Source organism: Silene latifolia, chromosome X, assembly GCF_048544455.1.
Source record: "Silene latifolia isolate original U9 population chromosome X, ASM4854445v1, whole genome shotgun sequence".
Lineage (NCBI taxonomy): Eukaryota > Viridiplantae > Streptophyta > Magnoliopsida > Caryophyllales > Caryophyllaceae > Silene > Silene latifolia.
Genome location: NC_133537.1, coordinates 187,947,856 through 187,967,122, shown reverse-complemented (window position 1 = coordinate 187,967,122; position 19,267 = coordinate 187,947,856). Strand labels below are relative to the sequence as shown.

At 39.7% G+C, this 19,267-nt stretch overlaps 1 protein-coding gene across 1 annotated transcript; it reads right to left on the bottom strand.

Annotated features, from left to right (window-relative positions):
* Positions 1-679: 679 nt before the first annotated feature.
* Positions 680-5,229, bottom strand: LOC141618937 (uncharacterized). The gene is made up of 4 exons (XM_074435993.1): positions 3,426-5,229; positions 3,259-3,371; positions 2,589-2,900; positions 680-2,479 (listed from the first exon to the last, which is right to left on the bottom strand). Exons 1-4 carry the CDS (start codon positions 5,227-5,229, stop codon positions 680-682), a joined length of 4,029 nt encoding a protein of 1,342 aa, XP_074292094.1.
* Between the last annotated feature and the right edge of the window lie 14,038 nt (positions 5,230-19,267).

The window sequence follows — 19,267 nt, the reverse complement described above, 5'->3', positions numbered from 1 at the left end:
GAATACTCGAGTTGAAACAGACAATAAAGCTCAAACAATCCACAGCAAGCACAGGACTATTCTCACCCTATTACCAGGTCCTTATTCAATACTCACAACAAGCACAGAGTATTAATAAGCCTGACTCTACCCTATGTTTCTAACATAAGATTAAGAGATTTGAATTGAGAGTAAAACTCAGGTTTCATTCATAAAATCAGCTGCCTCTAACAGACTGATGCAAGGGTCCTTATATAGGCCTTGCTTTTAGGTTAAACATGAAATAAAAGGTTCATCTAAGGGCCAGGATTGTCCCATAAGTCAGGACAAGAGTCTAGATAATATATTACAACGGCAAAAAGATCATAAATGTAAACTAGAGTGAAAACAAATTGAGTTTGCAGAGGACAGTCAGGTGACAGTGACATCTTTGTTGCCTTTCAAGCATTTCTGTGGTAGTTGTTGCTTTTCCTGCTCATGTGAGGACGAGTGGTCTCCTTGGTCTTGACTTGGTGTCCAAGTACCCTCTGATTTATGGAAACTTAAGCCAAAGAAGCTTCCCACACAGCCTTTCCTTGGTTTGTCCAAAAATGGCAATGTTACTTTTTGGAATCTCCCCTTTTCCGCAACTTGTTTTCAGACTGGTTTTTCAATGCTTTGCAATGAGAATTTGGCCTGGCTCCCTAGGACTTTTTGATGCTCACATGAGTGTTCTATCAGCTGGCCATGGTGGCAAAATGATGATTTGCCTTGTCTTGGTACTTATGACCCAAAAGTAGACGGTCGGTGGCCGGTAGGAGTGGTTGTGGCCTGTAGTTGCCTGAGTTGCTTGACCATGGGATAGTTGATTGTCCTGGTTACTAGCTCCTGCATCAACCCCTCCTGGTTGAACAGGGCTTGTCCTCAAGCCTGTAACCTCCTCATCTCCGGAATCTCCATAGTATGGACTGAGATCACCCACATTAAAAGTCCCATGCACCCCATAGTCACCTGGCAGGTCAATCTTGTATGCATTTGGCCCAATCTTTTCAACAACTTCAAATGGACCATCTGATCTTGGCATGAGTTTACTTTTTCTTTTTGCTGGAAATCTTTCCTTCCTCAGATGTATCCATACCAGATCTCCTGGTTCAAACTCTTTCTTCCCCTTAGGCACCTTAAGATGTTTCTGGTATTGCTCATTTGTTCTTTCAATCTGCCTTTTCACTGTCTCATGTAGTTTCAGCAATTGCTCAGCTCTTTTCTTGGCATCCAGGTTGATGTTTTCCTTGGGTACAGAAGATAAATCCAGGGGCATCAGTGGATTGACCCCATAGACTACCTCAAAAGGACTGTGTCCAGTTGCAGATGATGGTCCTCTGTTGAATGCAAACTCTGCTGCTGCTAGCTTTAGGTCCCAATCTTTTAGGGTCTTGCTGACAAGACACCTTAAAATCCTCCCCAATGTCCTGTTAGTGACCTCAGTTTGGCCATCTGTTTGTGGGTGGTGAGAGGTGCTGAACAAGAGCTTGGTTTTAAGCAACTTCCATAGAGTCTTCCAAAAATATTCCATGAATTTTGTATCCCTGTCTGATACAATGGTTTTTGGGACTCCATGGAGCCTCACAATCTCCTTTAAGAATAGCTCAGCAACACTTGCTGCATCCTCTGTCTTTTTGCAAGCCACAAAGTGAGCCATCTTACTGAACCTGTCCACCACAACCATTACAGAATCTTTCCCTCTCTGTGTTCTTGGTAGGGCCACAATGAAGTCCATGCTTAAGTCTTCCCATGGCTTGCTTGGCACTGGTAGGGGAGTGTATGGACCAGGTTGGAAAGAACTCTTGGAAAGTTGGCATTTTGAGCATCTTCTGAGGACAATCTGGACATCACCCATCATTCTTGGCCAATAGAATTGGTCCTGTAATATCTCCAAGGTCTTTTGGACACCAAAGTGCCCTCCCAGTCCCCCTGAATGGACTTCCCTGATCAAGAGATCCCTGTAAGACCCCCTTGGAACACACAGTTTGTTGCCCTGGAATAGGAACCCTTCCTGTAGCAGGTACTTACTTCCTTGGTTCCTATGCCCTTCAGTCTGAGTAATCCATTCCTCTGAGAAGTCAGGATCTTCCCTATACAATTCTTTCATGAATTCAAACCCAAGAACCCTGTTGGACATGACTGAAAGCAAGGAATGCCTCCTTGACAATGCATCTGCTACCACATTTTTCTTGCCTTCCTTGTATTTACTGGAAAAGGTAAAAGATTGCAAGAATTCCACCCATTTGGCATGCCTGAAATTTAACTTGTGTTGGCCATTGATGTACTTCAAGGCTTCATGATCAGAGTGTAGTACAAATGGCTTAGGTTTAAGGTAATGATTCCAATGCATCAAGGCTCTGATGATTGCATAAAATTCTTTATCATAGGTGGAATATTTCGGTTTGGCCCCATTTAACTTCTCACCAAATATGCCACGGGCTTCGGCTTTGAATCGATCTTTGCTCCAATTCCCACACCACTAACATCACATTCCACTTCAAATAGCTGATCAAAATCAGGTAACTTTAGGATAGGAGTGTTACACATGAGTTGTTTGATTTTTTCAAGGACTTGTTGAGCTTGTTCACCCATTGAAACTCCCCTTTCCTCATGCATTCGGTGATGGGTGCCACCACTGTCTTGAAGTTCTTGATAAACCTTCTGTAGAAGGATGCTAACCCATGAAAACTCCTTACTTTAGTGATCGTAGTAGGGATTGGCCAAGATTGCATTGCTGCAATTTTCTCTTGGTCAACAGAAATGCCTCTTCCTGATATCAGGTAACCCAGGAATGCAACCTCCTCAACCATAAAGGTGCATTTCTCCAGCTTGCCATACAGCTTCTGCTCTATGAGGATTTTAAACACTTCTTCCAGATGTTTAAGATGCTCTCCCTTGCTCTGCTATACACCAAGTATGTCATCAAAGTAGACAACAAACTTGCCCAGACATGGCCTCAAAGACTTCATCATCATCAATCTCATGAAGGTGCTGGGTGCATTGGACAGTCCAAAGGGCATTACAAGCCACTCATATAGGCCATGTTTTGTTTTGAAAGCAGTCTTCCATTCATCCCCTTCCCTAATCCTCACTTGATGGTATCCTTGCCTTAGATCAATCTTAGAAAATATCTTTGGCACCACTCAACTCATCAAGCATATCATCTAATCTGGGATTGGGAACCTATATTTGATTTGTAATGTTGTTTATAGCTCTGCTATCTGTGCACATCCTCCAGGTGCCATCTTTCTTTGGTACTAGGAGTGCAGGGACTGCACATGGACTAAGAGATTCCCTCACAAATCCCTTTGTCATTAGCTCCTCAATCTGATGTTGTAATTCCTTTGTAGCATTTGGATCACACCTGTAAGCTGGTTTGTTTGGGAGCACTGAACCAGGAACAAGATCAATGTGGTGTTAAATGCCCCTCAATGGAGGTAATCCACTAGGCAGCTCATCTGGAAATAATTCCTGGAACCTTTGAATCAAAGGGGCAACAGCTGTGGGCACAACAGTGTTCTCCTCTTGGTTTACTTCCTTGGATAACAGCATCAGAATTGGTTGTTCTTGCCTGATCTCCCTAATCATGGCTGCCTCAGATAAGAACAGCACACCACTCACTTCTTCTGGGACATTAGGACTGCCATAGTCCCTCTGGTTTGGTGGCAATGGGGTCAAGGTGACCTTCTTGCCTTGATGTTTGAATATGTATACATTGTCCTTCCCTTGGTGTGTGGTATTCCTGTCATATTCCCAAGGTCTCCCAAGTAACAGGTGACAGGCATCCATGGGTACCACATCACACAACACTTCATCTTTGTACATTTTCCCAATGGAGAAGGGAATAATGCACTGCTTGTCAACTCTCACTCCTGAATCCTTACTTAGCCATCTCAGTTTGTAAGGGTTAGGGTGTTCTTGTGTTGGTAAGCCCAGCTTGCTAACCATGGTGGTGGAGGCAACATTAGTGCAGCTACCCCCATCAATAATGAGGTTACAAACTCTTCCCTGGATAGTACACCTATTCCTGAATATCATAGATCTCTGGTCAGCCTCTAAGGGGGCTTGCTGAGAGTGCATGACCCTCCAAAGGAACAAGCTGTGTCCTGTATCAGGATGAGCAACAATCTGGTATGGACTGGCTTCTTTCTCAGACTCCACCTCCTCTAAAACAAGAGCCTCATCCTCCTCATACTCTATCAAACCTTCCCTTTCCCATTCTGCAACTTCCATTGCAGTGAGTGTCCTAGCAGAAGGACAATCCTTCCTGAAATGGCCAAATCCCTGGCACTGGAAGCACTTAATCTTGTCTCTGGATAAGGGTGGGTTGATTTTGGGGTTCATGGGTGCCTTTCCCTTATCCACAGTGGGTTGGGGGGTTATTTTGGGTGGTTCACTGATTTTGACACTAGAGTAAGGTCTGAAAACAGGCTTGGGTTTGACTGCAATTGGTTTGGTCTTCCCCATTTTCTCCACTCTTAGAGATAGGTTAACCACATCATCATAAGACCATAAAGGTTGCATTCTGACCTCTGTAGCAATACTCTTGTCAAGACCCTCTAAGAACCTAGCAATTCTTTGTTCAGATTTTTCATTAATTTCACATTGAAGTGTTAATTGCTCAAATTCTCTTAAGTAGGCTTCAACAGTTTTCTCCTTTTGTTTAAGGTTGGACAGTTTGATGAATAAATCCTGAGTATAGTCTTTGGTGACAAACTTAGCCAACATTTTCTTTTTAAGTTTGGACCAAGACCTAAGAGGATCCTTACCCTCCTTTAACCTTTGATGCTTAAGATTATCATACCACAGTGAAGCATAACCTTTCAATTTCAAGACTCCAACTTTACAAGCCTTGGCATCATTATAATTTTTATACTCAAAGATTTTCTCAACATCTCTAATCCATTCTAGTAGGTCATCAGGGTTCAAACTACCAGAAAATTCAGGGATTTCTACCTTCATATGCCTGTCTGTTTGCTCAAGATGTTCTTCTTGTGTCCTGTTGCTTTCATCAGAGTCTGATCCATATTCTTCCTCTGGTTGTGGGTATCTTCTTCCTGCTCCCATGGCAAAGCCTCTCCCTCTACCCCTTCCTCTGGCAGGTTGCCTCCTAGGGTCTGGGTTTGGGATTCTCTCCATGACAGCGTGCATAGCATTCACCAGTGTACCCACATTTCTGGCCAGATCTCCAACTGTGGCTTCAATGCCAGCTAGCCTCTCTTCACTCATGGTTATTTTTTGTGTTTTTAATGTAGGTAGGTTGATGAACTCACTATTCTCTCAATTCCCAAGATAAACACAAGATGGAATTGTGTTTAGCCTGGCTCTGATATACCAAGTTGATATGTAAACACCCACCCCTTACAATATTTTGAGAATTTGAGAAATTGCAGGAAAAGGACTAACTTCTAAATTTGGTTGGGGCACTCTAAAGGACTCCTAAATTCATGAAAATTTGCAGTAATTAACCTTGAGACCTTAGCTAAATTTTGCTAAAATTATAGGATTTTAGGAGACTCAGGAGTAATTTAAATAAATTACTAAGCCTGAACTGACAGAGAAAGGAACAGTTTGACAGTGTGGGTGTAAAAGTGGAATAAAGGAGGTAAAATTGAGATATAATTGTTTAACTACCTTCCACAGCAAGCACAAGAAGCTAACTTAACAATTTAGGTTGTTTAACTCAAGAAAACCACAGCTTAACACAGGAATACTCGAGTTGAAACAGACAATAAAGCTCAAACAATCCACAGCAAGCACAGGACTATTCTCACCCTATTACCAGGTCCTTATTCAATACTCACAACAAGCACAGAGTATTAATAAGCCTGACTCTACCCTATGTTTCTAACATAAGATTAAGAGATTTGAATTGAGAGTAAAACTCAGGTTTCATTCATAAAATCACCGCCTCTATAGATCGATGCAAGGGTCCTTATATAGGCCTTGCTTTTAGGTTAAACATGAAATAAAAGGTTCATCTAAGGGCCAGGATTGTCCCATAAGTCAGGACAAGAGTCTAGATAATATATTACAACGGCAAAAAGATCATAAATGTAAACTAGAGTGAAAACAAATTGAGTTTGCGAGAGGACAACAGTGACAAAGGACATCTTTGTTGCCTTTCAAGCATTTCTGTGGTAGTTGTTGCTTTTCCCCGCTCATGTGAGGAGGAGTGGTCTCCTTGGTCTTGACTTGGTGTCCAAGTACCCTCTGATTTATGGAAACTTAAGCCAAAGAAGCTTCCCACACAGCCTTTCCTTGGTTTGTCCAAAAATGGCAATGTTACTTTTTGGAATCTCCTTTTCTCGCAACTTGTTTTGTTGGTTTTTCAATGCTTTGCAATGAGAATTTGGCCTGGCTCCCTAGAACTTTTTGATGCTCACATGAGTGTTCTATCAGCTGGCCATGGTGGCAAATGATGATTTGCCTTATGCTGGTACTTATGACCCTGCAAAGTAGACTGGTCAGTGGCCAGGTAGGAGTGGTTGTGGCCTGTAGTTGCCTGAGTTGCTTGACCATGGGATAGTTGATTGTCCTGGTTACTAGCTCCTGCATCAGGTCTCCCCGATCGTACACAGTAACCGACTACACACCGAAGCGTGTAGCCCTGCCAGATTGCCCATCGCAATAGGTAATCCCCGCCGCCAGTGGGTGACCGCAGCCCAACCCCACCTAGTCCAGCTCATCAACGAGCGACTAACAATCCCTGTCCCTTAATGTGCACATCCCCTCCCGTGACGGGTTCCACGAAGGGCGAACTAGGGTGTGAAGCCACTCCCGCAAGTGACTCCACCACAATCACACAACACCATAGCATCACAGCTGTCACTACACCACTACCGTCACAACACAACCACATCACCACCATTATCACATCACCCATACTCCGATGATCAGCAGATAACAACAATTACAACACAAGCATAGTCTTAAATCAATTAATAGTAACTGAGTAGAGAAACCCTACCTTTTTGCAATCCGCTACGCTGCAATCAATCATACAAATGCACAACTAGTAACACATCATCACCTACAACAACGATAATCAACAATCAACGACATATGATGACCAAAACCCTAAACCCCCAAATTAACCAAATTAGGGTTTGATAACTTATAAGAATGACAATAGATGAACAAGTATAAGACACTTACTACGGCGATTGACACGGGATGAGATGCTAGAACCCACAATCGACAACCTTTGACTTGGAATTGATGAAGATGATTAGAGGGTAATGAACGTAGTTTATGTTTTTGGGGAGAAATGATTTTAGAAACTGACGAACGATGATATATATACTCTAATCATTTTAACCAAAATCGCGGAAATAATACTCGTCAGGCCGGATACTCGGTCGAGTAAAGTGTATACTCGGCCGAGTATCCTCTACTCGGTCGAGTATTCACCATACTCGGCCGAGTATTCCTCGGCAGAACCTAAACAAACTACCCTCTTGATACTACTCGGCCGAGTAGGCTCTACTCGGTCGAGTACTTAGCTTATAAAAATCCGTAGTATTACAGTCTTCCCCCCTTAAAAAGAACTTCGTCCCCGAAGTTCCAACCCAACCTATAAAACATAGACACCTAACACTAACTCCACAAACCACTCTTCATTCCACAACATGGCTCACGATATCGTCTCAACTATAGCATAGGCTCCCAATACTGACTCCATAACATTACCGAATTAATAACCATAATATAAGTGTTGCCAACTCTGTTTCACTACTATAAAGCTCACTAGCACCTCAATTACCGAGACAATCCACCGGACAAGATCAGCCATCAAAACGGAATGTTACATTCTACCACCCTTAAAACGAACTTCGTCCTCGAAGTGTACACACCCACATAAACATCCTCACACAATCCGTTACTCACACTTCCTAAACATCATACTACTACGAGCACTACCATTACATTCTACCACCCTTAATAACATCGACCATCACACAAATCCATCCTTATTCTACATCAACACTCAAACTTCCAATTGCAACCTATATGACCATCAAACTCTCTTGTCGCATCCTACTCCTCTTAAGGTAAATGTTACGTCCTCGTAACTCACAAATACTAGGTCCTTTGCTATACCTCCCATAATTCTCATTACTACCGCATGACAACGATAACCCACTATAACCTCAACATCTACAACCATTCCTATATCCATGACTCTCCTTTTTTTTTTTTTTTTTTTTTTTTTTTTTTTTAAACAGTTCTCGTGCCTCCAATTATTCTGTACTCTCATAACATACATAATAAAATCCTCAGTATAGCAACTACTCCATATCTTCTATATTACGACAAAAAGACATACTTCTATATACATATACACTCATCTCCACGATCTTAGCTCACAATCCACAATTGTTACACATATTCACCTTAACTTCTCAAGTTCATCTCTTTTATTACCACAAAACTCACCCTTAACTTGACATGATGCTAAGTCCCAAAACTCCGTACTCACTGTCCCAAGAAAAGGTGTTAAACAACCTGTAGTTCCAGTTCCATACCACACATGCTCCACAATTCTCTTACCACAACTATGTTCACCAATGCCTCATCTAAAACAAGATCAAAAGTACTCCACAACCTCTCACAACCGTGTCCTATTAACAGATTATTATTATATCATGACAACAACAGAACCATACCCAACTCTCTTTCATATCATACTCTATAATGACCAACAGAACCATACCCTTACCGACACTGGTAACAAACATAGGGAAACAAAACAACGGTCTATATGCCCCGGCCGACACTAACAGGAAATAGCAGTAAATAAACAACAATCTATGTCACCACGAAAATACTCGTATCACCACACGGATTACCGTGCTCAGATCGCCACTTGAGGCACAACGACCATATCAATAGGCATCACAACCTTTTAAAATCTCATACCACTGACTGAGTACCACTTCCTCGACCAGAAGGCTTTATCAAAACCGCTATATTAGATCACAACGCAGCATATTACACGGAATAACAGATAATAACCTTATGAATACCATCCATACTATGACTCTTGAGGCCAGAACCTCACACCATTACTTACAGATATCATACATACACATATAATTGTAACTTATGACGCGGAACTCACCCATATAACGACTCATAACTATCACACCATATCGTTAATCGTGAGGTCAGGACCTCACACCAAGTTTTACACACCTCATTGACCAATAATCGAATCTAGCTAGCCAATCCTGAGCACGTAAGTTACCACTTGACAATGAATATCTCTTATCCGGACTTAACTCAGGTGCCCTTCATAACATATCTTCTCTTACACACAATTATCACCCCTCCGGCAAATGTAGCCATAACATCAATACCTAACTTCCAGCGAACACCTCGTATATCCACATCTTATACTTCCTCACAACCAAACATACTAACCACCTCCACAAAATCAACCTCATTAGAACAACTAACTTCCTTAAAGTAACACCATCCTTAACCACTAGACAATACTACGACACTACCATCCTTCATGCGACTACTCTCTTCCTACCACTTCTCAATATAACAATCTATCCCCTCTCTTTGGTTATCATCCCAAATGAAGAACATCAAATCCATCACAAAATTACCTCAACAACTATCCAACCTTTTTCCCTGGTTATATACTCACCTACATCACCACCCTAGTCTCTTACCGTACAAACACCCTACCAACTTCCGACTCTTTTAAACCCTCAAACTCAAGTCTGACAAGTCGTCCTGCAATTTATACATATATACTCCTCTTACTCACGCCCTCATGGTAGCATCACACAATTCCGTGATACCTGACCTTCATGTCCCCTAATCCTTGTTAACGTTCAACCAACTTACCATCATCCTTCTCTTTCTATTACTTCCAAAAATCAAATTCTATTAGCCCATGACATTATTTTTCATTCATTTTTTTTTTATCAACAAACCTTCTCCTCACACTTTTCACTCATACTCTCCACCGATAGATACACCCACTCAATAATTTCTCCTTACTCCATTATATCTTTTTCTAATAATCCTTGATAACCAAGCTCCACTTCATCCCGTGACCTCCCAGATGATTATACACTAGGCTCACCTTCTAGTAATATAAATCTCTATAACAACTATTATCTACAAATCCTTATTGCGGCATCACTCGATCTAAGCTCTCTAGACACCATCTTCATCTCCTTACCCAACATCGTCATAATCATCTTTCTCCAGAAACCACTATATATCCTAAGTTACCATGGTTATCTCATCCTTCATCTTAATGTTTCATTCTCCCATTTCTTTACACTTATATCACTCTTGCCCATAAACACCTACTTTTATATTACTCAACACACGACTATATCACTCACCATACCTCACAAAACATGCTCTTTACCTCGATTAGCTCATCATTCTTCCCTTTTTCTTTTTCCACTATCCTTCACAACCCCATTAACACATGTCTTCCTTACCCAACACATATCCCCCATAAGCCGGTATTCTCCATGTCATATCTTCTGGTAACTTACGTATCAAGACCGACACATATATAAAATAATGCGTTAAGACTCAAAACATACATGTATATATACCCTACGACTCAAAACAATGTAAGAACATAACCACCGACTCAAGCAAAAGTAAGAACATAACCACCGACTCAAAGTGGCCGCCCAATGAGGTACTCGGTCGAGTACATAACATACTAGGTCAAGTACAAGGTACTCGGTCGAGTAACGATATTACTCGGTCGATTTTTCGACTCCAGAAGCGAACTCAATTGTCGCAGAAGGATTACTCGGTCGAGTATTGGGAATACTCGGCCGAGTAGACCTTACTCGGTCGAGTATGAGACTACTCGGCCGAGTTCACGACTCCAGACGCTAAACAGTATTATCACATAGAGATTACTCGGCCGAATATGGAATACTCGGTCGAGTATAAAAGATACTCGGCCGAGTAGGGACTACTCGGTCGAGTATCGGCGTAGTTCTCAGCACCGTCCAGTTTTCGTAAAACAGTCATATCTCACTCGTTACTTGGTCATTTTGGGCGTGTGACCTATCGTTAGAATCGTAAGAGGACAAGCTATCACTCAACTTGGAATTACAGCAATATCATTTATAGAACTAGACTTATAACAGTTTTAAGACAACCCCTCCAAAATCGATTTGTATAGAAATCGATTTTTCTTAACAAAACAACTTAAACATGCATAAAGCAAACAATAACAACTCAATACTTCTAAAAACCAGTACATAGGTGAACTTTCATCATACTCACATTAGAATTAAACACGACATTCACATATGTAGACGTATGACCCTAATCACATGCTTCTACCAACAATCAAGCATTGACATCATTATGTTCATATGCACATGTACCCCTACCATTCTTCATGCTTAACATTGCATTAAACAGGTAACATGATCACATTCTTCATGCTCAATATCAATCAGGTACAAATTCACAATTCACCCTTCATATTTTACCATGTTTCAACACTTAACATGCCCACATATTCATTGCTCAAAGTTTAACATCAAATAAACCTCGATACATCTTTCAACAGCCATCACATTCCACTTCTTTGATCATTTCATCCAACCATGCACAAGATCCAAACTATAGGTATTAACATACATGACTCAACATACAACAATTTCCCCCCCATGTGACCGGCTTGAGATTGTAAGGGCCTTAGTGCGACTCCGGGACGTCTCCCAAGTCTTTGCGGTAGCTCCAAACAACTCTCCCCGGGTTCATTTTATTTAGACTCCCTAAGTTCATTGAATTGATTAGTTTTAGGTGCCAGAATCTTCGGCTCTGATACCACTTTGTAACACCCCCTCATACCAAGGTGCCTTACCAGGACCACCCTGCCATGAAAGTGTGTTACCATCTCGGTTTCCCGAGGTTAGTATATCAAAGTTACCAATTCCAAACAACCTTTATTAAAATATAAAGAGTTAGCTATTACATTATCTCAGACCAACTCGAAATAAAAGTACAAGGTCTCAAAACAAATGAAATCTAAGACATCTAAACTCATAACAATGAGCTAGACTTGACGTGATAACTCCCCATGACTCGTCCCATAGCTAACATCCGCATTACTGTCACAATCGCTCACCATCCCCCGAATGGATCACCGCAGGTTTTACAAACAACAACACGGGGTCAGTACTACTCAATCGATATAAGACAACAAACAATAAAACCAGCTAATCATCCTCCATCCCTGGTCTCCCCGATCGCACACAGTAACCGACTACACACTGAAGCGTGTAGCCCTGCCAGATTACCCATCGCAACAGGTAATCCTCGCCGCCAGTGGGTGACCGCAGCCCAACCCCACCTAGTCCAGCTCATCAACGAGCGACTAACAATCCCTGTCCCTTAATGTGCACATCCCCTCCCGTGACGGGTTCCACGGAGGGCGAACTAGGGTGTGAAGCCACTCCCGCAAGTGACTCCACCACAATCACACAACACCACAACATCACAGCTGTCACAACACCACTACCGTCACAACACAACCACATCACCACCGTCATCACATCACCCATACTCCGATGATCAGCAGATAACAACAATTACAACACAAGCACAGTCTTAAATCAATTAACAGTAACTGAGTAGAGAAACCCTACCTTTTTGCAATCCGCTACGCTGCAATCAATCATACAAATGCACAACTAGTAACACATCATCACCTACAACAACGATAATCAACAATCAACGACATATGATGACCAAAACCCTAAACCCCCAAATTAACCAAATTAGGGTTTGATAACTTATAAGAATGACAATAGATGAACAAGTATAAGACACTTACTACGGCGATTGACACGGGATGAGATTCTAGAACCCACAATCGACAACCTTTGACTTGGAATTGATGAAGATGATTAGAGGGTAATGAACGTAGTTTATGTTTTTGGGGAGAAATGATTTTAGAAACTGACGAATGATGATATATATCCTCTAATAATTTTAACCAAAATCGCGGAAATAATACTCGTCAGGCCGGATACTCGGTCGAGTAAAGTGTATACTCGGCCGAGTATCCTCTACTCGGTCGAGTATTCACCATACTCGGCCGAGTATTCCTCGGCAGAACCTAAACAAACTACCCTCTTGACACTACTCGGCCGAGTAGGCTCTACTCGGTCGAGTACTTAGCTTATAAAAATCCGTAGTATTACAGTTATGAGAAGAGGATTAAATGGATCACCAAGGGGAGCAACCCCATTTACTTACCAATGTGGTTTGCCAAGAATTTCACCAAGAAGAGGTCCTCTTTCTCTAATCCCATCTTATCTCGTCCCCACAAACTCAAATCAAGCCAATCAAGCACCACCCCCAATGCAACAACAACATGAGCAACCAAGAAATGAAAATGAGAAGATTGCGATACCACCCTACCCTTTCCAATACCAACCCTATAACCACCCAAATCCCTTCATCCTTCCTAGAGATGATTTCGTGACGGGGATCCTTCAAGATATGCACCTCTGCCAATTCGAGGCCAATGTGGATAACTACTATGCATTATATCCACAATTTCACCGATTGGCTCGCCAAGAGATTATTAGTGAAGAGGGAATGCTTCCTTCTTGGGCTCAAATGAATATTCTCTTCCCAAACTCGGAGAGGGCTAATGAGGGAGCACATGGTCAAGAGGGTGAAGGGAGTGACAAGTCAAATGGTGGAGATACGGTGGAGCTTGATAGTGAGGGTGATGAATTTATGGATTTCAATGGAAGCGATGCACCAAGAGGAGCTTGGGATAGCGATTTGGAAGGGGATGATGGTGACCTTTGAAGAACACTTCATGAGCTAAATGGAGTGGCACGAGGCACCCATCAAGGCCAAAGTGAAGTTTCTTTTTCTCCCCCCTCAAATTTTTCTTTTTCATGACAAGAATTTCATGTTTTGTTAACTTATTTCATATTTGATTGTTTCATTTTTGGTGTCCTCGTAAAAAGTAGGACTATTATTCCACCTAGGCAACATTTGGATGATGATAAATTAATTGTTCCCACATTCAAAATCCAAAATGACAAATTTTAAGTTTCATGCATATCATTTTTTTTATGCATGAACTCCCCCAATTTTTGACATTAGAAATAGTGTCTATTTTGGTTTGGGGAAGTTTATGCATATGCATTGGGAGATAATCTAAATTATGCTCTCCACCATAACAAAAACCATGCATCATATAGCATAGCTTAGTTTGCATTCACTCTTGTTTATATATCATATAATTTGCATTTAGCTTAGAAATCACGCATTTTCATATAAATTGCATAATTTCCTATCGTATTGGCCATTGAGGATAATGCCCATACTAGTGTGGGGATGGGAAATTCTAACTTGACCTTTTTAAAATAAAAATGATAAAAATTGAAAAATTTGAAAAATACAAAAATATGTCTTTTAATTTCATTAAAACAAAATACAAAAAAATTGAAAAATTGAAAAATCCAAAAACACGTTCATTTCCTTTGTAGTGTAGTCTTGTATATATTGTTTTGTATATATTGTGTTTGTTCGTCCTTTTTCACATTGATCGACTACGCCACATCCGAGACATGAGGATATTGAAGACCGTATGGTATGATCTTTCCAATCTCCTTTTTCCTCTTTATGTTAATGACTATGTGGCTTTATTTTGGTTGTTGCGGTATAAACAATGTGATTATAGGATTGTATTTAGATTATTTGACATATTAGTTGGTAGAATCATATGCATTAGGTTGTATAAATGTTAGTTGCATCATGGCATATAGTTGCATTTAGGAAAATTTTTGTGAAACCGTCTATTTGGGAAGCTTGACAAGTGTATATAGGCCCTTGTAGATACTTTTTATTTTTAAGACTTTGCTTGTTAGAATACTTGTAAAACACCCTAGGATGTGTCATGCTAGTATCCTTTGACCCATGGATTAAGGCCTAGTCAAGAGTACCATGTGGTGTGATAACTCCTTGGCTACCGTTTATTCCAAGGTGACCCTTGAAACCATGCAACCATCATCCATGTTCTACCACATTTTGTCATCAAAGGGAATGGGCACAAAAATTGTTCAAAAATTTGAGTTCAAGAAATGAAATGAAAAATCAAAAAGTTTGCAATTGCATCAAAAGAAAAGAGGAGTAACAAAAATGAAAACTCCTATGCTTCAAATATAAGCACCCTCCCTAAAAATGGGGTGACTTTGAAAATGTTCAAAAGAAATGCAAAGAAAAGTTGAAAAATTGTCAAGTGTTGAAAATGCCAAACATCAAAGAAATGGCAAAAAGAAAGTGTTCTCAAATGTTATATGTCGCAAGAAATTGGGGGAAAAACAACAACAAAAGCAAACTCCCAAAATAAAACTCAAATACTATTGATCCCTTTTCCATCGTATCCACTTTTGTGCATGGTAGAGAGGGGACGACCCTTCTTCTTGTCTAGGCAAGAAGGGGAATTACGCGATCCTCCAGTGTTTCTAACACCATAGGGAGTCTACTCTTGACGAAATTATTTAACGATTGAGGACAAAAGGTACTCTAGCTTGACACAACTTGGAGGTGATTTATTGGTATCCTTCTAAGCTTAGTAGTTTGAAGAAACTATATCTATAAAGGAATATGTACCCTTGAATTGTTTCCCCTTTAGATAATTTCCGCCACTTAGATGAGGAAAGTGGCTATTCTTTTGTAGATGCATCCATTACTTGATTTTACGTGCTTTAATGATTGGATGTGTCGCCATTTTGGCAAGACCCACCTTGCCTTGCAAGAAGGCATCCTACCTCATGGTTGTCTTGTTGTGAGTTGAAGGGGCGGAGTGAGACCCGCTAATTGTCTCATATTGGCTATATTAGTAGGTTAGTTTAAATAAGGGTCCTAGTTTTGTCACCTCTTTACTCGAGACGAGCAAAGGTTCGGTTTGGGGATATTTGATGTAACCAATATTTGTACATATTTAGTCCCCGAATTAGCCTTGTTCGTATGCTTTTTAGTGCATAATTAGGTCATTTACTATCTTTAGTCTTTCGTTTTGCATATTCTTTGAGGTTTTGTTTCCTTGGTAGGAGAGGAGTGCAAACCTTGCATTTTCATGGCAAAATGGAGCTAAATTGATCGAATCTAATGACCAAGCATCAAAGTGAAGACAAGACTAGAAGGCCTATGTAAATAATGAAGTATATGGGCAATGATGAGAAGATCCTTGCATCCCCAACAAGATCCTTGGGGATTTGTGGAAGAAGAAAAGAAGAAAAGAAGAAGAAGCTTGCTGAGCTACTATCCGGGCGTCTTGGCCACGGGACGAGCGTCCTGGCTGGCTACAATCCGAGCATCCCGTAGCCAGTCCGCTCGTCCTAGCCCTCTACAATCCGAGCGTCTCATGCCTCATGCCGCTCGGATTCCTTCCCAGTGCAAGCCGTCTCCTCCTCAGTCCACTCGGGATGCGCATATTCCTTGAAGACTAGCGAAGCGGAGATGAGCATCTTCTTCGAGAGGAGCATTTCCTCAACTTTTCTTAAGGGTCTTAATCGTCATTTAAGCCCTTAGTAACCCTAATTTATGTACCTAATCCTTAGTATAAATACCCCATTGTGCTAATTAGATTATCATGTTCTTCTTATGCATTCTTAATCTCATTCTAATCTTGTAATCAAATTTTAATTAAGCATTAATACAAATCTCATTTCCTTAATTTCTCTATTGCTCATCATTTATTTTGGGTAATTGAAGATTATTTGGGCTTTATTTGGAGGATTGACAACTTTCCAATCATTCATCTAGTACTTCTATTATTCTTTGCTTATTATTTTGGAATCATCATTAGGTATAATTCTCTTAATCCCTTTTTAATTATTGTTAATCATCTTCATTTATTCATCATGTTTTGTCTTGCTAGTATGATTGACAACCTTGTTACCATGTTAAACTTGATAACGAGTGAGTAGTCTTCTTAACTAGCGTTAATGGGGAATTAGGGGAAACCAACATGTGGGATGATTCATGCTAATCTAATATGTTCACATAATTTATTTGCTTGCTTGTTGTGATCTCAATTTATGCACATGTTATGTTTGATGAAATGCGAGCCTATGAATCCTTGCATTTTTTACCCATCACTTACCTTTTCAATGAGACTTGTAAGACATAAACCAACTCGAGTCTCATTAGACCATGCATATAGTTGAGTAGGGAGGATTAAGTCGACTTGTAGGTGTTGTACAATCTAATCGATTCGGCTCCGGGACCCAAACCTTCCTAGGATTGTAAGATATAAACCAACTCGATCCTATCACAACAATAATTGCTTGCTTATAATTTGAGAATATGTTTGTATGATTAATTCCCATAATCCCCTATGAACCCATGACAGCCTAGTGCTTTTAATAAATTATTTACATCTCATTTTAATCATCCTGCTTGTTTACTTACATTGTTATTTAGTTTAGTGATCTACTTATCTCAACCCAAATTGTGACACCCTTAGACACCACTACTTGCAATCGAAAATCCTACATCAATACTCGTCCCTTGGGATCCGACCTTTACTTACCTCTTTACTAATAGTAGAGTAGTTTGTGAAGTTATAAATATTCTTTTGGTCTAGGTAACTCCTAACGACAAGTAACCGAAAACGATAGTCCGACCAATACCAATATGTTAATAAAAATTTGAAAATAGACTTGGTTTTCAAGCAAAACATTAACTCTTTTGGTATAAAGTGTTGGGTTTGTGCCTTGATTCTGTTAACCGCCGCTTCAAATAACCCCCGAAACTTAAACGGTATCCGTATCTGTTATTGGGCTAGGTCTGTCTTGGGCCTTTATTAGGTCATTCTGTATTAGGTTTAGAGAGTATTATATAAACTCTCTAAACCTCTACCTAGCAGTCATACCGTCTAAATCTGTAATCTGAAAACTCCTCACATATCAATAAAACTCTCTCCCTTCTGCCCTGTGGACGTAGCTAACACACCGTTAGTGAACCACGTAAATCTGTGCGTTTGTCTCTTTATTGTTTTTATCAGTTCTTTCTTGCTTCTGTTATAACATAAAGCATGACTATAATAAGTAAAATCACCAAATAATCATTTTTTTTCCATGATAATTTATTGTCAGCTTTAAAGAAAGTTTTAAAAAGACGATATTATTTCTAGGCCCGTGCATCGCACGGGCATTAAATCTAGTTATATTAATAAAGGAAGTTTTTTTCGAGCGATTATAGAGAATCCAACTCTGTTAAAAGACTAAAAATTAATTTTAAGAAAATTAATTGAGTTTTTAAATAGGAGAAGAATAAAAAATAATATATAAAAGAGTTTTAAGATAGGAGAAGAATTAAAAATAATACTCCGTATCTAAGTGTATCACGATTAAGCTACTTGTGTTTTAAATACATTAAATTAAAGTTAAAATATAAACAAGAGTTTTGTTGGACTTCAAACAACTAAAATTATTTATAAATAGGGTTTATACAATCGACTTAACAGTTGATCTATTCAAATTTGTTTTGCTTATTTTTGATTTCTCTTGTATGTTAGGATGGAGAACCTATACTTAATATTTTTGATTAAAAGTATACCTATGTTTTACGGTACCTATTTGCACATCGCTTTTTTATTGACCATTCCATTCATAATTCACTAATTGTCTTTATTTGCTTATTTGTAGGTCCTTGACTTTCATCAAAGAGCCGCACACACAAATTCAGGCGTGTTTTCAATTTTTTCTATTGCAAAATTCTATTGATAATATCTTGAGATACTTCTAACAACATTGATCAAGAGAGCTTAGTAATACGGAGTATAATGTATTCGGATTCTAACATAAATTATTTTAATAATGTATTTTTCTTTCTATATAATTGATCATTATGTTGCAGCTTTAGGCATATCATGCAAGTATGTTTCATACCCAAATACCCAGGATCAAATACAACTGAGATGAAATAACATATATGTTTTTTTTTTGTGAACGAAGAGTATTGTATGTCTTTGAATCTTTGATAATATGGCGTATAAAGTTTAGTGTGTTTTTTATTTCTCTAAGTTTCTTGGACTATGTTTTGTTTGTTTAAAATTTTCATCTCTTAGATTATTTGAGAGAATAAAAATGGTATTGAGGGGGTATTAGGAGAATCCATCTCATATGAAATTTTTAATCGTTATTGAACTGTTGAACAAAGAACAAGTTATGTCGGAAACGTTTAGCCATTTAAGAATTTATTTATGAGTTTTAATATTTGA